Genomic DNA, 24,334 nt, shown 5'->3' with positions numbered 1-24,334 from the left:
TGAGATAGGTCTCACATATACTTTTAAGAAACCCATTTAAGTGTGGGGAGTTTGCAATATACTGTACTACAGTATATTAATTTTAAACTAAAAAAAGGATACTGTACATACACTGTATGCTGCAAATTCTTATCTTCAAGTAAAATATTTTAAGGGTTCATATCACAAAACCTCACTTGGCATTGCACATAATCCTTTGGCTGTTTCACTGAATTGTAGAAAATTGATAACTCTATATATCTGTGTTAGTTTACCTTGAGCATGAATGAATTTGTATGTGTGAGTGTACAAATGTGCAACTGGATTTAATGTGAGTGTAAAGTGACTTAACATTGTACAAGATTCAAAAGTGTACGGTAAATTATTTGATGTTTTTAGGAATTAATCAAAGTGAAGGAATATGTTAATGTGAGTGTGCATATGAGCCACACTCCTCAGGGTGTATAAGTGAATGTTGTGAAAATGACTGTGGGTGTGCATGTAAGTCAGTAAAAGTGAGTAAGTTTGTTAGTGTATATGTGTATGTCATGTGCAATACTGTATTGTATAAATGCACATCATTATTACATTACACAGCCTCTACTATATCAATTACTGAATTCCTTCCGTCATTAAATTTTTTTACACAAATAATAAACTCGTATAATATTGTAATGTATGTTATTTGTAAAACCAATTTGGAACTATGACTCTCTATTAATAATAATTGTTGTTTAATACAACTGTTAATAAACTTTTGAAAAAACATTTAACAATTGTATGCATGCAAAGAAGATTCCTTGAATCTCTTGCAACTGCAAAAATTCGTCTGTACAATTACAATTAAAAACAAAACTAATTTACATTACAAACATGCACAAGAAGGATGTCTGAATGAGTGAAATCATGCAAAAATGATTTTTATGCAGCATGCACATCACTTATATGACCAAAATATGCACATTACAGTAATGATGGTCTATTTAGTCTTTCATACCAGTCTCTTGTCTACAGTCCCGGGTCTAAAGTCAACTTACAAGGGTAGGTTAGATTCAACTGTTGTGCCAATCGGCATGAACAGCCATTTAATACTGTTAGAAATGAAATAACAAAAACTTGTATCAATAAATCATGTGGTAAGAATTTCATCCACGATTAAAAGTGAAGGACCACTTCCAATCTCGTGCAAAACCATGGTGCATTATAGTACATGTTAATACACCTACTTAACTACATGTATTAGAAAAAACAGATTTGTTTTGACCAAGAGGTAAAAGCGACACTTAAAAAATTATTATTTCAGATTAATTTTCAATAGATTACTCATTATTTTTAATTTCAATAACATATCCATGAAAAACAAATATGCTCTCCTAACACAATGTACAGTTTTAATTATTATACAGGTGTTATTAAAGCTCATGTAACAAGAAAGAGGTGCTACTGCTGACAAATGATACTGTGATCCTCTTAAACATCTGGCCAATGCAGTTAATATATTTACTGTTATTTGTCACAGATCTCTCATATTTGCTTGCCAGTGAAGAAAGTTATTGGTTAGTGACAATATCAGAGCCTGCAAGATTGAGAATGTTTATGAATGCAAGCATGTCTACAGATTTAACTGCTCTGGGAGCACCAGGGACCAGGATGAATTTGTCCAAGCAACATCCTTCCTACCCTGATACTTACTGAAGGGCACTTTGTATGAGGGGCCCGAGGATGAGCTCCAAGCTGCCCGCACTGCCCCTCCGCGCATGCCCGCCCACACCCCCGATGTGCTGTGAACAATAACACTTCCCTCAATCACCGCCCAATGCCCATGCCCGCCCACAGCTATTTGCTTACCTTATCTGAAGCAACCATATTTCATCTGGGAGACTCAATTATTAAAGGTGAGGAAGCTAGTGCAAATGTTGACTATTTCTGCTCCAGGATAGAAACACAGTAAAATCTCCATTAGCTGGAATCCCTCAGACCCAGAACTCTCTGATAGCCGGAATTGAAATTTTCTCAGAAAATCGTTCCCAAAGCCGGAATTTTCCAAAAGAATTCCGGCTTTGGGAACGATTTTCTGAGGGGCACATTTTCCAGAAAATTCCGAGAAAATTTTCCCGGCACCTGGAAAATTCTGAAAAATTCCGGGAATGGGTATTTTTTTCAGGGTTTGAGAGATGAAAATCAGGCGCATTTTCTAGAAATTCCGAGAAAAAATTTCCGTTTCCTGGAAAATTCCAGGGATGAGGTATATATTTCCGGGTTCGAGAGATGATGAAATGAACAATTTCTGGAACTTCCAAGAACATTTTTCCGTTACCCGGGAAATTCCGGGGATGAGGGATTTTTTTCCGTTCTGGATTCGAGAGATGATGTAATGGGCAATTTCTGGAACTTCCGAGAAAATTTTTCCATTACCTGGAAAATTACGGAAAATTACGGGGATGAGGATTTTTTTTTCCGGCTTTGAGAGAGTCATCTCGTTACCCGGAAATCTCTCATTCCCGGAAGTGCTCTGCACCAATTGTTCCGGCTAACAGAGATATCACTGCAAATTACACCTAGAACAATCTTATTGATGATCTAAGGTAAACAATTCAGTGCTGGAACAGTAAAAGTACATTTTTTTCTTCTAGGTACCTTTTGTATCATGACTCCAGTTACATAAACACATAACCGAGACACTGATATGCAAGGAACATGCAGGTGCTGTGGGTAAAGCTAGAGTGGAGTGCACGAGAGTAAGGGTGATTGCAATGCTGTGGGCAAGTGGCTGGGAGTGGGGCACAGGATATTGACAGGAAGCAGCTGTAGGAGGTATGTCAATGGTCACACAAGTCAAGTATTTACATCGTCTATGGCCAAGTATGCTGGAGCCGGCTATGCCAGATCTTTTATCTGTGAAATGGCATTCCTGAAGTCAGTGAAGCATTCCAAATACTGACTTGGCAAATCATGCAGTACAAGTTTGCTATAGCCTCTTGGGAATCCTCAAATTGTACAGTACAGTATATAGATTTTACTGCAATCGTGATCTTGTTACTGAAATACCTTAGGGAAAATGTGTTAAAATTTGGTATACTGTATTACAGTACTGTACTGTGTTTAGAAAAAGGGGTAAATATGGATTATGCAATTAAACTAAAATTATTAAAGTTTCCTTTGCCATACAAACAAAGAAGGGGCTTAAAGGGGTTTGTTAATACTTGTTATTGTTACTTATAGATTATAATGAACAGCTGCTCCATGTCTTTTCCTGGCCATTATTTTCACAGGCATATGAGATATAAAATATTAATAATATAATAAGGCAGTCATGACGTGTCAACCTGTCAAATGTTCAAATTGCACAATAGGATGAACTGTCTTGAGACCTTGAAAATGATTGTTTCATTTAATTAGACTGATATTTTCTCATCATTCTTCATTGAATATCAGCAAGGCCTTGAGCTGTCGTCTATGAAATGTGTTTCTTGTGTAGATCACAATCTCAAGACTCTCGATGGACAACAATCACAAAAAGTACCTTCTCATCTAAAGTGATGTAATAAATTACCATTAAAGTGTATAATAATACTCGAGGGAAGGTATCAATATTCAGTATTCAATAATTTCTATGAAAATTATCACGCAATTACAGTTTAGTGTATGAATGCGAGATGCAAGGATTATGACCTCACTGAGATACTAGTTCTGAGAAAGCCTGAGAAAAGTCAATGGAAAGAAGAGTAAAATGCAGGAAATACATTTGGTTTAGATTAGAGTAAACCTCGTAGCTATGTGCAGGAGTACAGTATACTGGTGCAATTTGATAAGAACATTACAGAGCATAAAAACAGAAAAAAGAGCATAAAGTGTCAGTTTGTCATGTTTGTTGATAAAATCAGAGAAATGATCACTGATCATACTGCAATGCATGTTATGCTAAAATATTGGGTGGTATTAGAAAAGTATTAGAAAAGGGCTTTGTGTATTGAACATTGTGGATGTAGGAATGTTAGCCACATGACAGCTGATAGTACCAATTATTCAAGAAGTGTAATATGCAAGTGCTTATCTACTGGAGACTCTTACTGAAATTATGAAATAATAAGCAAACTGATGCTGGCACAAGATGTACATATAGGAGGTGCTGATGCATGTTCTTTTGGTGAAGGCTGTTGTTCATGTAAGGCATGCTTCACCCAACTGATGCTGGTGCTGAGTTTGGTGTCATGTTGCTTGAGTAAAATGTAAATTATTGTTGCTACATTGAAAGATGAAGTAATTCCTGCAGGATAACTTAAGAGAAAGTGCATCATGTGGTACTGTAGTTAGCAAGGAGGCAGAAGTAGTGTGCGAGTAGTAATGTACTTACTTGATTACCCTCTGATCCTTGACCCTTGATGCTGCGCCCTAGCGAATTAGACCACTCTGCCTCCTCCCTGTATGCATCCCAGTTATACACCTTCCAGTGCAGGGCAGAGTGGGCTAGGTTAGTCCCGTTTGTTGTCTGGATGCCATGACTCATTTCTGTTGCTTTACTGGAGGATTGGGGTTTGCTAGAAGCCCTCTGACCCAGGTTAGAATGGTTAGTTTGCGAGGCGGTAGTACGTAAGATATTGGTCTGAGAACCAGTTGTTCTCATATGAGGTCGATTGCTTGAAGGCCGGGGCAAAGATGAGTTTCCACAACCCGTAACAGAAGAGGCAGAAGGAGCAGGTGAGGAACTCATAGATGAGGAAAAAGGAGGAAGTCCAACAGAATTTGGATTGGAGTTAGATCTTGGTTTCGGAGGAGCTGATGTGTATCCAGATCTCTGTAAAGGGTTAGTATCATTTTTACTGCCTGACATGGAAGGGCCGTAAGACTGAACTATATGTGTGGAAGAATCATTACTATGAACAGAAGATATAATGGAGCTTCGTGGGAGAGGAACTGGTTGGTTACTGGAAGGTTGTGAAGATGATGTTACACTGTCAAGGTCATGATAGTGAATGAGAATGTTAGTGGAATGTTGAGTCATGGGCTCAAGGCTTGGGTAAAGGCTATCATGTTGTCCAGACTTTTTTTGGTCACAATGGGAGCTGCAGTTGTTATAATAAGGCTCAGGACTGTCACATATGGTCGAGTTGTCATAGCTGTTATGGTCGAAACTAAAGTTCTCATAGCTATGGTGGTCGTAGTTTTTCTGATCGTCAGGGTCTGGGCTGTTGGATGCTGATGACAGCTGGTGGTGGTGGTTATGGGATGTGTCTTTGTTGCAATTGTGTTGGGAGCCTCTGGTCAGAGTTGAGTCAGCTGAGATACTCACGCTGGAGCTCCCAACGCTGATTCCAGAGGTGACTGATGACTGTGGACTCGGCTGTGGTCTATGCAAGAAGAAACATTATTACAACAAAATCTGAACTAAATATACATCTTGCTCTCTGCCTAAGTTGACTTTACTAACATTCTATTATTTTTAATATTTCATAATGTGTTACCAATAACAAATAGAAATGAAGATTTAGAGGCAGCATGTGCATTTGTCATATACAGTACAATAAATTTGAGCTATAAAATGATAAAATTACTCAATCAATTACTGTAGTTGAATGTATTGCAGATGCAACCAATAATTCTGTAGTCAAATAACACAACTTATTAAGATGGTGTGCAATAAAACAAAGTTGCTCTTACTTTAAAACAGCTGTGAAATGAGATCCTCTTTCATTTGTGCCATTCTTCAAGATAGCAGCTGAAGTAGGTACAAAACCATTCGCTGCCACAAAACCTCCGGTCGTTTCTTCCATGAAGGCCGAGGAGTCAGGGCTAGATGCTTCATGACCAAGTGTTGGGGAGGATCCATTGGCACTGTTGGTCACTAAAGCCTTCACACTTGGACCATTCACCATCACTGGTTTGTGGGATGTGCTGCTTGTAAAGCTAATGAAAGAAAACCTAATAAATAATTTGTTACCAATGATAAAATTTCAGGTATAGTCCTGCATTTATTTTGTCTACTGTATTTGTATATCTTTTTACACTGCAGGATGTATAAAAAATTTTCCATAAAATAGTGGTCACCTTAACTGTATATACTGAATAATCTAAGCTGATATATACATACAGTACAGTCAACCCTCGCTTTACGCGGTCCCACATTCCGCGTTTCCACGTTTACGCGGTACCCTGCCGAAACAGGAATGCTCACATTCCGCGGTGCGTGTACCCCTTTACGCGGAGAGCGGCTGGCGAGCCGCGCCATTTTTGGATCCAAACCTCCCGCCATCCTCCCGCCCTCTCCCGCCATCTGCCATGTTGTGTAAGCGGCGCGAGCATGGTGCGCACAAGGTCGCCCAGTCATCAAAACATTACCGAGTTCTTCACCCGCCACCCACCACAGCCGGCCCAAGTCAGTGATAGTGATAATTATAGTGAGGATATGGACTTATATGGACTTTGAGGGGTTTGACAAAGAGGCCCTGCAAGCCTCTGTGGTGGATAGTGATACAATTGATACAAGTGATACAGGTGAGGGCCAATAATCTGCCCTCTGCCTCGGAACCAACCACCCATCCCCGTGTGCCCAGCCATCTTTTCTACTAATGTAAGCATTAAAAAACCTAATATTATTGATATTTCTCTTAATTATTAATTGTGTGTGCATACCATCATAAAGTTAAGATAATATTTTTACTACAACATAGTTGTGTGTCGTCAAAAAGTGGAGTTTGGGGGTCGGCCCGGTCTCTATTTCAATTAATCCCATATGTTATGTTGTTCACTTTACGCGTTTCTCACTTTCCGCAGTACCCTGTGGGTTGAATTAACCGCGTAAAGTGAGGGTTGACTGTACTTCCTCTTCTTATCACATGTTGGTATTCTTCAAGGATAAGTATTATAGCTTAGTTCCAAAAATGAACACAACAATAACCTGTGTACTCAACACACACACACACACACACTCTGGTTAAAATTACCCAACTGATCTTGTCTACCATCAGGTATTAACTGAGTTTTTAACCCCAGAGCAAGGGATATAGTGTCTCATGAGTGTATAGTAGATTAAAATGTTTTGATGATTTTTAATCCTGCGATTATATTCCCTCATCAGAAGAATAATGACCATGAGTTACCATCACCAGAGGGTTAAGTGCACATGTATACGGATATGCATTCAGTAAATTTTCAATATATATGGCACAAAATGACTGGATTTTATATGCAACACTCTTCAGTGTACAGCCACTCCAAGCAATAAGTCTTCATCCTCATTCCTACATTACTTTACCATATGTGTATAGAAATCACTATCTTTTAATGGCCTTGACAGACATAAAACTAACCCATAACTTGTACACGATGTGCTGGTAGAGGTAGACGCAGAAGTCTTGGTCATTCCAGTATTTGTGCTTGAGTCATTGTGGCTTCTGAACACTCCTGGAGAGTCCCCACTTGAACCTCTACTACTGTTTCCTCCTGAAGAAAGGCCTTCAGATGACTTTACACGTGAGACAGCAACTGTAGGCGCCTGAACGGACCTGTGATATGAGTAAGAGCTTAGGCCTGTGTTTAAACACTTGTTTAAGGATATGCACCAATAACTGATTTCCACCTTTAAGCCATAAAGGTGTTTTAATTGTTCATTGTATTACAGTATTTAAAAAACCTTTTGTTACTAAATATATTTACAATTTTAAAAAGTTAACAGTACGTAACAGAGAAATGATGAATCACTTGGCCAGTTAGAGCTGACCAGCAGAGAAGTGGATACCAATGTATTTGTCAAACTTCTATCAAGTGTAACTGATTGCAGAAATACTGTATACTATATATACTGTATTTTTCTAAACCAATGGAAAATATTCTTAGAAATGAAATACATTATTACATCTATGCCTTTCATCTAGTTCAGTAGTATACAGTACTGAACTACAGCATACAAATACAGTATTCTATTCTGAACACATAATAATACTGTATAATTTTCCTTACACTCAAAGAATATGAAATATTCCATTGACATTCTTTCCTTCCAAAAGTAAAAGCTCATCATCTCCATATTTTTTATGTGATGAAGGCATAACAGCATTACTAAATTATGTTTGAAAATTGTTTAATTTTGTTTAGCTAATACAGTATAAACAATGATGCTTGCACCACTAAGGAATAACAACAAAGACAAAAATGTGGGTTGCCTCCACAAATTAACATGAGAAATAGGAAAAGATATAGAAGCAGCTAACATTAAATGCACAGTGTAAATGAAATACTATAGCATAAGCAAGTAAAGGCTATTAATAAATGCACATGAAATATTTCTACCTATTTTCTGTCACTTTCTACTCCTGTCTTGCATCCATACTACACTATTGCCTGCCTTTCCTGGATCTGCCACACTGGGCTTCAAAATAGCCCTTGACAAAATGACCAAGAACAATGGAGGGATCCTAAACAGGCCACTCGTCTCCTTCCCTTGGCATAGCCACTTCTAGTGGGTGGCCATTAGGTAAATAAGGAAAAGGTAAAACATGAAAAAGATAAAAATTCCTTACAGACAGAGATGTGGCCAGAATGAAGAACTAACACAGAAGGGAAAATTCCTTTTTCTTCTCTATTTGTGTTTCCAGGGGAGATCAATACCATTCACACTACATACTGTACTCTCTACTGAAGTTGTTATACTGTAATCTAATTTCTCCCTTCACTAAGTGTTATTCCTATGGTGAACCAATGTAAAAATTTGGGTAAAGTATGTATGGGACCAAAAACACAATGTCTAATACAGTATGCCTTCTTGAGCCTAAATTTAGGGATCCATTTGTGGAAATCCCTCTTTAGATTCCATCTTCATTTCTTACATCGCACGAACACCTCTACAATGTGGAACAATTAGCTCCCAATGAAAAATTTGTGGTCCCTTCAATTGTTTTCTTCATCCTTCTACTTTTTAATTGAAAATTTGAGTTAGAGCTGACACATTTTATTCACCTAGTAACCAAAACAGAATGAAAACCATATGTACAATGCCTCAATATATAGAGATTTACAAAGAAATTAAGAAATAATTTCAAGATTTTGATTCATTCCTAAACCAGGAAATATTAAAAAAAAAATTCTTGTCAATCCACATTATTCAGGTTATTTAAGCCTTGTTTATAGATAAAGAACTTATGAATCATGCTCACAAATGGGGAGATTGGTTGATGAAGATTATGGATCCACCTTCGAATTGTATACAGTAATGTACTGTATCTAAATATTATTTTGTGTGTTGGGGGGTAATAAGATTTTTCAATATACATGCAATAATAATAATAAAGTTCTTATCATGAAGATTCACATTGAATACCTAAGCCATTTGGGAAGATATCAAGTTTTTATGCAAAATCAATAAACCACTAATTTATTAATTCTCACCTGGATATCCTTGAGGGCAATGAAAACTATAAAATTTATCAAGACAATGAGGTTCTGTTAAAAGGTGTTTCACTATCTCTGGGTTAATCATACACACTTGGTTGTACCTTTGAAACACTTACAAATACTGTATAACATTTCATTACAATTGTTGTTTCTGTACACTTTTCTTTCAATTCATGTAATATTAAATTCGCTGTTTACTTCAATCACAGAATAATAACAAAGGTTACTGGATGAATAACTTTATAAGCAAGCATTTTCCAAAGAGACATTTGGCATCAAATTATCATTAATTGAATCCACACATTTTTTATTATTAGCACACCTGTCCCTTTACCTATTCACACTACTACACATCCTTCCACTCCTACTCACCCCTTCACACTATCCTACATACCCTGTCTTTCCTCACACCCTTACACTCATGTACACACCACTCTCACTACACCCTGTAAAATTACCCTATTCATAAACTGGGTAATTTCACAAATGGGGCATAACACATACAGTATATCCTTACACTTACACAACCCTCTCCTGTCCCACAATTCCACATATTCCTCTCTCTCTACGCATGCATGCACGCACGCATGCATACACACACACACTCTCGTTATCAACCAGTGTATTCACTCTCAGCCAATCTTACCTTTTTACACTGTTACCATGTTGAAATGCCCTGTAATATGACATTCTCTCCACCTTGTTATTATATATCATATTTATATCACTTATGTTACTTGAATATTATGTGTCAATTAAATGACCCATTCCCCAATTATGTAACTGTATATTTTCAGCCTTCCGGATGCCATGCTCTTTCAATGAACTGTTAATTATTATTATTATTATTATTATTACACCATTTCACGATCTCACACTTCTCTCATCTCTTACATATCCCTCTTTCTACTAAACTAAACATAGATACAGACCAATTCCTTCACTCACACACTCCTCTACCCTTAAATTACTTTTCTTCTACTTTACAATTAAATACATCCTCTGTCTCCCACACATCCTTCTCCTTCCCTCATTCTCCCACTGTAACACAACATTAATGCATCATGATCTGACATCTAGTTCAGTTTCTAAATACTTGGAAGTGCTCTAATCACTGACTGAGAAGCAGATCATGTGCACAAATGCGCAGCTAATGACACAAATTAGTGAGATTGATTAGGTAATGCCTACCAAATAAATATATGACAAAATTCTGAAAAATCATAATATGCACCGTACACAAATGTTGTGCATGAAAAATCTATACAGTATATACAGTATACATGTGCACTTGTATTAAAGCAACTAAAATGTCCAAAGTGAAACTACTGTACAACAAAATTCTGTAGTTATGACTACTTAGGTAGGAGACCACTCAATAATCCTGTAATAATATTTTTTTATTCATCACTTTACTCACATGTTCTACAAATACCTGGCAATCATATGTAAAACTCTAATTCTAAATACAGTATCTAATCATAAGTAAAAGTGTAATAATAATAATAATAATAATAATAATAATAATAATAATAATAAGTTGTACAATGTATTAATAATAATAAAGATGATAAAACTGTCATACAATAATAATACTAATACTGTAGTAAAATTAATAATAACAATATCATTAATAATAAGACCTGTAACAATAATAAAAACCAACTTCTTACAAAATATACAGTTATTTGAATCTATAATTCCTTACACTTTATAGTGAACACAGCACATTTACAAAAGAGGAAGAGGAAGAGGGCAAGGCCAGGCTAGTGGCTGTTATAACTTACATCTATAAGATCCAGAAGTATTTATCATGACTATTCTATGACATCATTGGAAGTAACTACTAAATGTTACTCAAGCTTTAAAATATAATTTTCTTCTTAGCTGTGGCATAATTGGTGAAGAAGAGGACCACCTGTATCATGGAAGCTATTCTCAAAGCTGTACCAATATCAGAGCATGTCTATTTATGTAGTATATTCATGATGCAAGTTCTGCCATATAAACACAGAATAAGTATTTTCAAACAAAGGTGATAGCAAGGATTGCGCTGTAAAAAAATGACTGTCCAGATATATGGAGCTGATCATAGGCATAAAATACATGTATACTATACATTTTCCCTAGTAGTAAGTAGCACAAAAAGAACTTCCAATTGTCATACTTATTTACCATAACAAAAATGAATGAAGAGACTTTATCTAAAGTAGAAAAGCTACACATAATGCAGGACATGATCACAAAACTATGCATGAATGTTTCTTTTTATCTTCATGATTTAGAAAATACTGTAGTGGGAACACAAGAGTTTCACTAAATGTAGAATAAAAAATTATTAAATATGTACTGTAAAAAGAAAATAATGAAATACCTGTACAGTACATAAAAAAATCCTCCCCTGAGTCTGTGTAAAAAAAACAACTCAACTCTAATAAAATCTCAGACAATCTATGAACTACTGTATGTATCACACTTTACACTGCAGGCACACATAACCTGGCCTGAGGGAACCTGTTTCTGTCAAGATGTATGTATATTCTGTTAATAGCAAAATTCTATAAAAGTATCAGGGATTGACCAAAAGATATAAAAGAGAAGGATGACCATCCCTGAGCTTATACAGAAAGTCCTCGTTTAATGTTGCCCCTGATAACATTGTTTCGTTATAACGTCGCTACTCTTTAGATACCAATAATTCAGACAACGTCCCGACAACTCAATATAACGTCATTTTTGCGTCGTCACGACTACTTTTTACGGCGCATTACCCTCTCTCATCTTGGCGCGCTACCTTGCACTCGCGGAACGTCACAGCGTCCCCAAGCGACAAAAGTCTTTGTTAGGCTTCCACAGCGTACGTGAGTGTTTAAGTGTTTTTGTTCTTAATACTGTAATGTAACTATTTGAAATGGCTTCCAAGCACCCATCAAGTGCTACTGATGCTAGTGTTGTGAAGAAGCAATGTAAGACCATTAGCCTTGTTACGAAAATGGAGGTTTTAAACCATTTTGAAAAAGGGGAACGTGGGGCAGACATAGCTGCTGCTCTAGGTCTAACCCCCACAACAGTGTGTACTATTCGGACCAACCTCTGCCCATCAGTGAGTCCGTACAATACAAATTTATTAAACTTTTTATATATACAGTACCCTATACTATTTTCTATAAAAATGCCATTGAATTTCTGTATATGTAATGTATTTCATGGGGCAAAGGGAGGCTCAGGAATGTAACTCCTGTATTTGATCTATTTCTTATGGGGAAAATTTATTCCGTTAATGTTGTTTCCGTTAATGTCCCGGTTTTCAGATACGGAACCACGGCGTTAAGCGAGGACTCACTGTACAATATTAAATAGAGAAACTTAAAGCCTGGCACCCTCTAAATTTATGTGAATGGCAAACTAATGGTGCATGTGACTTTGATAAAGAAACAATTAGTATCTTAAGCTGTTTAAAGTTATAACTATAAGACTACAATAATCAATATATTTATGGTCTTCAGTTACAGTAACAGAATTGTGCTATTTAAAATACAGTACTGTACTGTGCTGTATATATATCCTTACACACAAGATGATAAGCGTTTCTGGTCCCCATCCTTTCCTCCTCCCCAAAGATATAAAAAGAATAATATCACAAATGTAAACCATAAGCTTCACTGTTCTTACCATTGGATCCTTTCTCTAACTTTTCAAATTGAATGATAACCAAACATGCTGTTCTACGTGACAGCATATGTGATATAAAAAGGATTACAGTACAGTATATCATCAGTCATAAGTTTGTTACTCAAAAAACTGACCTGACATCTGTTGCCTGGTAAGTAAGTATGTGCACTTTCACCTTTTTGTTTTTTTTAAACAGTATTTTATTCTTATTTCTGAAGCCTGGACCAACCCTCTTCATACAAAATTAAAAATGCTTTACAAAATGTATTGATAATATAATCTATACATCTTTTACTTCGAACCACAATAACAAACACACAATTACATGGCCATCTCAATGTAAAGTGAGGAAGGGCTTTTTTTGCTATACAGTATTTTTTTTTTTACATCAGTGAAACCAGAATATAAAGTACTACAGTACAGTATTAAGTTCAGTCATGTTTGTCGTCCTCACCGTTTACCATGCTCTTCTCTTATATTAATTATAATGAACCAAAATACAGCATACTATAGGTCTTACATTACCATTTATGTTTTAGAAAGTTGCAGACTTTTAGAATAACCTGCAAGAGAATATTATGATGGCACCGAGTGTGAGCTTATTTAGGATGAGACTTGACCAACACTGGTACATATTCAGGTACATTCAAGAGCCCATACATGCCCAATACTTGCCAACAGTGCATAACAGAGAATTGACCTACCAACTGGCTTGCGAGCTGACCAGTGGCAAAGAGGGTAGTAAGAAACTTTTTAGATTAGTTATTTAAGTATGTAAATGTACAATACAGTACTGTAAAAGCTTGTAAATATATTCTCTTTATTTAGCAATGTCTTCTAAAGAACAACACATGTATTACGGCACAAGTAAGAGAGAAAAATTAAAGCAATTGAAGGGAGAATCTGTGTTTGCTCTTGATTCCAGCCACCTTATATCACAACAAAAAAGCTTTCCACTAGTAAAAAAAATTATACAATATTATGTGAGTGGTACCTGGTTTTTGAATGGCCCAGGATCTATTAGAAGATTAAAAATAAAATAAAATAAAATTAAATAAAGTACTGTATTACTAGAAAGCAATCTGTACTGTAAGAGCTCACCGTACATGCAAAACAAACCTTTAAAAAACCTTTCTGCACATCTTCATTTAAAACATTGCTGTGTATGGTATGTGCCAAAACATTAGTGATAAGTGTTCAAAAAATATTCTACACTAACCACATTTCAGTGAATATGAGAAATGACACTGCATTGGCTAAATTATGTGTCAATTAAGAGTACAGTACAATAGTTTAAAACACTAGAATTGATTTGGGTCAAGTTTGTGGAAAAAGAAATTACTTGTTTAGCTGTTTGTCTTTCTATAGATTTGCGAATTATTTTCAAAGTTACCCGGTAGAGTATAAATAAATAGAAATATACAAAAGATTAAATTGTAAATGTATAAATACCTAGATAAATGAACTTTTTAAATACCTGCATATATTGTATATATATACAGTCTACAGTACATACTTGTAATGTAAAATGCAAATCCCCTGTGCACTGGTTTCGAGAAATTAAAAAATACCCATATACCTGTATATTGTAGTACAGTATATATATATAATAGCTGCAACATAATTTTCACCAGAAACTAATACTTGTACTGCTACATTAAGTAACCTTTAAAATAACTTAAAAAAATAATAATAATTTTGAATATCCTGTAATCTAATAGTTACAAAAATCAGTAAAATAATTTTAAAATTCTCTAAATTTATCTGCACACACACACACACACACACACAAAATAAAATAAAGTTAGAAAATCTGGACTAAAACATAATTTAATTAGTGCTACTCTTAGTTTGTGTGTCAGTTTGGTGAACAATGATATGGGTGTCTGGGAACCTAAGAAAAGTTGCATTATATAACTGATAATGGACTGAGTAAGGATCACACCTAGGAGATACCCGAGTACTGGCCCCAGGACAGGTTCAAGTACTAACACCCAGAAAAGAGAGGCAACAAACAGAAACCAGAATGAACTTTATATTGAAAGCCATTGCACACTATATTAACGAATAAGAGTGAACTGTACCATCATGAGTAAATCCCTCAGTGTCTTGCCCTTTAATACAGTACTACCATAGTTCAGAGGTTCATATGAAATCACCATCACAAGAAGAGGAAGTACAGTACAGTATTCCAAACACTTCATAGTTAATGATAAAGATGTGGCAAAGGACTAAAAGTAAGCTAGAAGAATAACTGGTAGATAAATATCCTGGATAACTCTACAATTGGATGAATCATTTATGACTTTCACTTCAAATTCATTTTCTAATTGAAGGATATAGTTATACCTAAGAGTTAGGAAACATGGCAGAGACTTGCTCTGATCTAATCATGGTGAAAATATCCAAAACTGCCTTTCATTGAATTTCAAAGCGAGATAATTTTGATAATTTCACATTCTACTTTTCAGTCACTTTACACTCTTCCTTTCACAGAGTTTTGGGATTGCTCTTAATTTCCATTACACACATTCTGCTAATTTACCTTCAAGATCATTAGATAAAATTAGATGTGTAAAGTGAGAAAGTTTTTCAACCATTAAAGAAGCTATTGTGTGTTCAATCCTTCACCACAGCTATTGTTCGCTCAGTTTCAACCATTCATCATATATACGATAAGTACTATACTGTACAGTACAGTACAGTACAGTACAGTACAGTACAGTACAGTACTGTATGTATTACTAGTATTTAATAGAGTGTGTTGTTAAACATACAGGTCGTGCATGAGGAGGATATACCTTGGCCCAGGAGGACGCAGGGTGCCATTCACCAGGCCTCCTCCATCTGGGGTTCTTGCACCAGTTACTTCACCTGAACTGTCCTGAGAATGGAGAGCAAAATGACTAATATGCTTTATGAATTCTTTATAAAATATTATTTTTCATGATTTTATTTTCAGCAAAAAATTACAGTGCATTACCTATACCATACTGATTATGGTGTCAATCAGCCATCACTTGTTTAACACTCACTGAGCCACTACCAAAAAAATTAGGGATACTGTGCTAGGTATATCACTTGATATTTCATACAACTAGTATTAAAACAGTGATTGGTACCCACCTTGTGATTGGCTTTGGGTAATGTATTGGTCTTGTTGGAGGGGGAGGGAGTGTACGGTGGGGGCGGAGATTCTCCATCAGCTGGGGGAGTGGCTTTACGGTCACTTGAGTTACTGATAAAATGAGTACAAGGTTAGGGCTTATCAGGTGCCTACATTATCTGGCTTATAATGTAAGGTGCCTACATACATTATCTTTAAAATCAGTTCAATTACTGTACAAAATGTAAATTTAATTCAGGTAACAGTATAATTACACTAATCTGAGAGAAGAGTTTTTTTTTTAAAAGTAGTACCATTCACATTTAAATTCTTTCTTTAAAAGCACATGTGGCCTATCCTAGCCCTAAATAAGACAGTGCTGTTTTACAAAAATAGAGGGAAACATCTTGGTCAGACCAGGCACAAATGTCTTTCAAGTATTGCACCTGCTAAGACACTATTTTTAAAATGAAGCTCAACACCACAAGGAGATCTTAAAGTGCACATTATTGAATATTACTAAATATTAAGACAGTAATGTGATTTGGCTTTAGATAAATGATTAAGTGTAAATTTTTTAATACTATACTATGAACCCAGAGTATAAGTCAATGGTGATTTATCTTCCTTGCCACAATTGGAAAACACAGGTAATTTAGATCTTTGATGTCTTATCCCGTCTGAGACTTTCCAACCACATCAGCCACAAATATCCTCCCACCATTAAGTATTACATGTTTTGATGCATGCAACAAGAACAATTGTTTAAAAATCCTTTCAAGTTGGTTTATCATACAAATGAATCAGTTGCCACTTGCTTGTAAAGCAAAACTAAAGTGTGAGAAGAATGACGTTACTATGGCATGCAAAAACAGGCAAAAAATAAACAGGAGAAAGCAGGCAAAGACAAAACAATACAAGCAGAAAAATAATTAATGTAAATAAAATAAAAAAGCAGTATTGTATCCATAAAATACGTATACAATATGGGATTTAAAGAGTTTCTGATGCACTGCCAAGTGGTATTGCATTGTGAATAGGACCTATAAATAAAAAAGGGAAATAAATCATCCCTTCATCACTTCTATAGTTGTGTTGTTATGGCTAATCCTAGCTAACTGTCTCAAAATGGAGAATTATAACATATTGTGAATATGTTGTAACAACATACCGGTACAGTTTGTGTGAATCCTAAGCAAATTATCTTGAGCTGTGTTCTTATCATTAACCTTATTGATCACCAGTCATTACTATTTTAGATTCATAAAACACTACAGATATCAGTGTAAACACCCACTTACCTTTTAGAGCGTCGCGGACTTTTGTGTCGTTTAGTCTTTGGGGAGGTATACTTTATCTTAATGGTCTTGGCAGTCTCTATCTTAGTGTAAGGTATCTCCCTCAACTCTGCCTCTGTTAAACCCTGTGTCTTCTGAAGGTCAAACTCCAAGTGACGTCGAAGTTCATCTGGCAGTCGAGTATTTTTGGCTTCAGAGGGAGACCGAGACCGAGACCTGGCGAGGGTGTAGCTCTTGTGTTATCTTGCATCCATGTACATTACTCATACTTTTTATGTAGTTAGGTACAGTATATATTATTTTTAAGCTTTTTTGTTAAACTCATACAATCCTCATGACAAAGGAAAAGGAAAGATTCAAGTATCGAAAGTAAGACGAGGAACAGGATTTTACATATCAGCCATACCTGTGTTTCCTATGTCGCTTTTTGTTGGAGTGTTGGTGGTGATGAGAGTCAGCCTCTGTGTCAATACCCGAGGGTTGGTATCCACTCTTATGAGACAGGTCACGTACGGTGGCTGTGCTGCCCCTGACTTGTGCCTCACCTGCCTGCACCTGTACCCATTGGGTATCACTATTCACCATGGTACCACCTGACCTGTAATTGTCGTAAGTGGCATTATTGACAAGGAATTTGGTTAGTAAAAGGAATGAATGTGTGATTTAAGAGAAATAGTATTTTTTAAGTATTTCCCTTTGCTTCCACTTTTAATGAAGGAAAGTATCACCAGGAACTTTTCACCTTAAAAGTACTTTGTCATAGTTTGAATATACTGTACAGTATTTACCTTTAGACTAGAATCTGTGTTTGCTATTACAAAAAAGTTCAATTAACAATTTAGCAGTTTAATAAAAGGCTCAAACTTGCCTTATCCATTCACTGACATATGACATGTGATTCTCAAGATTTTTAGTGATTTAATTTTCCAATATACAGGTATGTACACCTCTCAACTTGTAATAATATACGTACAGTAATACAAAATACAAATGCAGTACACTACAGAGTACTCTGGCTTCTTCCTGCACTAGCACTGGCCCCATGGGGATTGCCCGATCACAGAAATATCTATACAGTACTGTACTGACAGTACTGTATATCCAAGTATAGAAATCTTCATTCAGTACAGTATGTACCTAGTAATCAACCTAATATTGCAATTACATGGAAGCAAATGAAACGTTAGATAGAGATCTTAACACTTAGGTGATTTGTGCATATTGAGAGAATGAGAAGCGTTGATTAATAAAAAGAGAGTCTAGTTGAGAGATGATGATGGGAGGGAGGTATAGGGGAGGACCAAGAAGAAATGGAAGGATAGAATGAAGAACCTATTTGACAGAAGACGAAAAGAGATCAACGAAGCAACAACATGTGTGAATGAGTAGAAAGCAGTGTCAATAGATCTTTTGGGGATGAACATTCTGCATCCTTGTGAAAAGCAACAGGGGTAAAGCAGATCTCGGGCCTGGTTAAGGAAGGGGAGTGCCATATAAAACAGAATTCTAATTGCATTAAGAATGGATGAAAGAAAATATACAGAATGCAAAAAGTGTGGTCATATTTGCATATTTCCAGCAACTCTGCATTAAGAAGAAAAAGGATTCAAGAATGAAAGTGTGAGAGTTTATGCTGAAGCATTATATGCAAGAAATTTAAGTTACTTGTGCCTCCGACGGCGATGGCGGTGACGATGATGGTCTGAATCATCAGATTGATGACGATGGCGATGACGACGATGTCCACGAGAAGAGCATTTACTGCTGGCCTCACTCTCTCCGTCTGATGATCGCCCACGACTCCTCCTGTGCCTATACCATATTAAAAGAATTATTACTGATTACAGATTTAAAAATTCAATTAAGGAAATGACAAATATAAATCATGTAAAAAGAAAGTAATTATAATACCCACATTAACCTGATAGTCAATAGGGCCTTCCTCTATTTAGGAGTAAGGTAACTACACAATATCAAGTTCACTAGTGCATGGAGAGTATCGTTATGATTCAAACCAAAATTCTGGTTTAGCAACAATTACCCTGACCTGTGACCCAGAACACCTAATACTGTACCACTGGGAACCTTCCTATCCTTACAGTCAAGGTACCCTATTTAGTGTCAAGTTCATTGCTATACTATATGGAAACTCAAGTTAGGGTTTGGAAATTTAAATTTAACAGATAGACAGACATACCATACCAGGAGTCCAGTTAGAAATTCTTAGGCCAATAAACCTATTCTTGCTGATATGACACCTTATGTATGTACCAAGAGAGCGTATCAAACCTTCAATTGCCTAGTTTATATTATAGATGGGAAAGGGGTGATTTAACAGATGTTTATAAGCACCTCAGGGTATTACTGAGAAAATGAATATACTGTATCTGGAGTGCACAGATGGCTAACCCACTACAGGTTATAACCTCAAGTTAAAGAAGGCATCAGTACAGAATCAGTTGTGATGGCACCAAATGTGAGCTGCAACTAGTCCAGTGCAACAGTGTATGTAATGGAGAACTGACCCACTGCTAAACTGGTTATTAAATTGACAAGTGGCAAAAAGGATGAAATAAATACAGTACAGTACAGTATAACAAAACCTTAGCATACTATGGCAGCCATAGAAGTCCAAAACATAAAATTAAAGAAAAAACTCAATTAATGGCCAAGTCATGACATACAGTAAGTGACAATAGTACTGGAAGCATCATACCAACTAACAAATTGCTAAACTACAGGTATGTTCATCTGTTAGACCAAATCTCCAAATTAACCTTCATTAATTATATTATTAGGAGAATAGCCATATTTACTAAAGTCTCTTCTAAATTGTATATCTTTCAAATTTCAGGGCAAAACTAACCTGCGGTGACCCCGAGAGTCAACGGAAGATTGGCTGTCAACACTGGAAGTCCGTCTAGACACTGCATAGTTGTGTGTGGCCGGGGCAGCAGAGTGAACAGATCTAGGGGATTCTCCTCTAGTTCTGTGATCCCCTTTTCTACCTCCTAGAAGGGTAGCTGTGCCTCCAGAAGTTGTGACACCAGCTGGGTAGGGTGCAGACCGAGTGCTGCGTGGGGAATCACTGCGAGGTGCTAATGTCATGGAAGTGCTGCGATACATGTGTGAGACCCTGTAAACAGATAAAAGGCATAATGATCTTACTAAGACAACTATTATGACAGCATTATACACAAATGGTTAATAATTTGAAAGCATGTTCTTATATTTAGTAATGATTTTCCGAGTGAATGTTGACAGAAGACTCACGTAGAAACAGGTGTGGGAAGCTGGACTGTGTTGCGTGTCTCAGGCTTGACTTCTATATCCTCTACACGGGGGGCTGTGGAAAGTCATTGTATCCATCAATAATTTATAACATTTTAAATTTACTGTATATCATCATGTTGTTTCTTCCACTGTATACTGTATTAAAGAAATAAAAGTAAAAGTTCAGGTGAAATACTGTTCAAATACTTCTTGAATACCTCAGATTATAATATTATATAGTGTACAGTACTATAGTACTCCATTACCTGTACTGAAAGAAGTTTCATTAACATCTTAATCTTCAATAGATACTTAAGACTAGGCTGTTCTGTCGTACATGCAAAAGTATGATTTGTACACATGATTTATGAGAATTTTTTGACATTCATCATACTTCTCCTCCTTGAACCTGTGTGTGCATGACACTGATTGACTTATCTGTATTAGTGAAAAAGTAGTAATTCAAAGACTTGCCTTTAGTTATTATCCAACAACGGAAAGCCTCTGGATGAAAGCACGGGTAAGAGGAGGGGTCGTGTTAAGCATACGATAAAACAATATTTATTAGCAATAAGAAAAAAATAATAGTACATATGTACAGGTTTTATATCCCATGCTAAAAACAGAGGAGTTGTCAGCGTAATCTTCACAAGGAAGCACATTGTACTGTTACATACTGGTCACACAAAGTAGAGGCTTCAATGTTTACTACTATTCAACCTCTAAAACTAGTAATAAAATCTACACACAATGCAATTTAAACCTTAAAATGTAAACACTAGAATGGAAAAATTTACTTCGAGAATGAATTAATAATTTCATTCTCTAAACATCTTTTAATCTTTCCATTTTTAACTTAAAGTACAGCCTAAAAAGGTTACTCTCAGCTAAGTATAACTCTGCAACTGATGATCATAAATAATTACAATTTCCTGTTTTATAACTTTAAAGTACAGTATCAGTTTCCCTCCTGTAATACGGTCACTTATTTAGTCCTTGAAGCACATTTACCAAAACTCTAAGACAATGAGAAAATTTTAAACTCAGTACAGTTCTGCACTCGACAATTGCATATTACACTTGTTTAACTTGAAAACAAACAAAAACTTACTGTCCTGTGCGCCTTCTACAATACGCCGCTGGTACCTCCTGCTGGGAAGCCTAGTAAACTCCGGCTGAGTTCGTGATCCTAGTTTAGCATCTTGAACTGCTTCCTTTTCTGTCCTTCCACTGTAATAACAACTATGTTGAACAAAAGATACTGCTGAAACTGATCACGTCAAGTACTGATCACAGCATACACACAGGAACCATAAATTTCAACATATTCTTTCTTATTAGTCTGTTTAAAAGTGAACCTTAAATATGTAGCTAATTAGGTGAAATTAAAATAATTTATAGGGTACATGTATTTGATAATTCTGTATAAAAAGTAAAAATGGAAAATAGTTTAATTTGAATTGCAATAATGTATGACTAAGGTGGTTAGCGATACAAAGGGGAGTCTTACATATTACTGAGTTAACATACAGTAAGTCCTCATATAACGTTGCCTCAATTAACGTTGTTTTGGTACAACGTAACTACTCTTTAGATACCAATAATTCGGATAACGTCCCGACAACTCTATTTAATGTCGTTTTTACGTCGTCACGGAATACTTTTTATGGTACATCACCCTCTCTCGTCTTGCCGTGCTAAGCTCTCTTGGGAGGAGGAGGCAACTGCAGAGTCTCAGTGACTCACCACCATTCTCCGCTCCCGCCCTCCTCCTCCCCCACCCTCTCCATCCTCCTCCTCCCCTCCTGCCATCCGCCTCCTCCACTTCACTACCCACCACACACTCGCTCCACCACCTCCGCCCATCAGTGAGTACAATACAAAATGATTTAGTTTTATATACAGTATATATATATTATATATATATATATATATATATATATATATATATATATATATATATATATATATATATATATATATATATATATATATATATATATATATATATATATATATATATATATATATATATATATATATATATATATATATATATATACTATTTTCTATAAAAATGCCATTGAATTTCTGTACTGTATATGTAATGTATTTCACGAGGCAAAGGGAGGCTCAGGAACGTAACTCCTGTATTTTATCTATTTCTTATGGAGAAAATTGATTCGCTTAACGTTGTTTCTTATAACGTCGCGTTTTCAGGAACGTAACCATGACATTAAGCGAGGACTTACTGTATTTGAATTTAATAACCACAAGAGCTGAATTTCATGCTATGAACAGTGATATATACTGTATATGACAACAGTCATTTGCAAATTGTTCAAATTTAATCAGTACCTGTAGTAAGGTCCACACAAAGATGTGCGACAGAAAGATCTTACAATGTGATTCTGTACAACAGTGGCAAATAAACATTTTTGGAATCTCTTTTAATGTTAGTAAAATTTTATCTATACTGTACAGTGCAGCACTAATCTAACATGCAAGTTAAGTGCATTTAAAGAACATACATACTCATACACTTTATTTCTCAGTCATGCATCCACGGTGATATCAAATACAGTGATCCCTCGGTTAACGAGCGCTTCGGTTAACAAGATTTCGGTTAACGAGTTACCTTCCATAAGATTCTTAACTTCGGTTAACTAGCAATCCCTCGATTAACGAGTTTATTACGAGCCGACCTCAACATGTTTTTGCTTGCATTTGGCAGTCCACCAGCTGTAGTATTAGTCCACCAATACAGTAATCGGTTTTAGGGCTTAAATTCCTTACTATTTTAGTAAATATCAAGAAGTTTATACTATTCAATAATTTTAAAATTTAATATTAAATTTTTTAGTCATTTTAGCAATTATTGAACATAATTGAAGGTAAGGAAACTAGTTTCATGCGTTTCATCCAACCTGGCAACACACCAAACAGGCGCCAGTCTCTGTCTTTTCAGTGGAGGTAACATCTTGCTTGAGACTCTCTTCAACTAAACGCTTTTTTTCTGTGTTTCCAAGCAAATTACTGGTCATTTTGAAATTTATTTTACATATTGACAATATATAATGCAGTGCAGTGTTGATTTAAAGCAAATAATCTTGAATTACACCAAGAGAACTAAATTTTATGGGTGAAATGGCACCATGGGGTGACTTCTCTTCCACCCCAATACCTTCTCTTCTCCCTTGTCCTCCTCCCCCATTCTAATTACCATCATCATCATCATCATCATCATCCAGGAGCCTTCTACATACACACCTCAAAGTAAGTGTACTTTTCTACCTTTTTTGTTGAATTTAGGCAATTTTCGGTGAGCTGGAACCAATTACCCAAAAACCCATTGAAACAATGGTTTCGGTTAACGAATTTTTCGGTTAACGAGCAACCTGCTGGAACGGATTGTGCTCGTTAACCGAGGGACCACTGTAAACAAAAGTATACAAAAATGCTAATAGTGGAGGAGACGGCTTACACCAGAAGTTGTTCGATTTTGTTCATATTTTCCACAAATGTTGTTTGGATGATAGAGGAGGAAATGAAAATGATACAATAACTTTTTGCTTTAATTTAATTTTTTTAATTGTAATTTTTTTCTCTATTTTCAATA

The 24,334-nt window shown here is 35.9% G+C and overlaps 1 protein-coding gene across 1 annotated transcript in view; it reads right to left on the bottom strand.

Annotated features, from left to right (window-relative positions):
* The window catches only part of LOC121857273 (serine-rich adhesin for platelets-like), a 151,086-nt gene that overhangs the window by 2,728 nt on the left and 124,024 nt on the right, over nt 1-24,334 (bottom strand). The window contains exons 12-22 of the mRNA XM_042353265.1: nt 21,827-21,945; nt 20,716-20,788; nt 20,309-20,578; nt 19,108-19,254; nt 17,849-18,040; nt 17,446-17,658; nt 16,165-16,276; nt 15,840-15,922; nt 7,287-7,481; nt 5,638-5,883; nt 4,334-5,327 (exon numbers count right to left, since the gene is read on the bottom strand). Of these exons, the coding sequence (XP_042209199.1) occupies nt 4,334-5,327; nt 5,638-5,883; nt 7,287-7,481; nt 15,840-15,922; nt 16,165-16,276; nt 17,446-17,658; nt 17,849-18,040; nt 19,108-19,254; nt 20,309-20,578; nt 20,716-20,788; nt 21,827-21,945 (2,644 nt within the window). The remainder of the gene's footprint in view (nt 1-4,333; nt 5,328-5,637; nt 5,884-7,286; nt 7,482-15,839; nt 15,923-16,164; nt 16,277-17,445; nt 17,659-17,848; nt 18,041-19,107; nt 19,255-20,308; nt 20,579-20,715; nt 20,789-21,826; nt 21,946-24,334) is intronic.

The sequence above is a fragment of the Homarus americanus genome, unplaced genomic scaffold, assembly GCF_018991925.1.
Source record: "Homarus americanus isolate GMGI-L3 unplaced genomic scaffold, GMGI_Hamer_2.0 scaffold20465, whole genome shotgun sequence".
NCBI lineage: Eukaryota > Metazoa > Arthropoda > Malacostraca > Decapoda > Nephropidae > Homarus > Homarus americanus.
The sequence above is the reverse complement of the archived record's forward strand: the minus strand, read 5'-3'. Positions and strand labels throughout refer to the sequence as shown.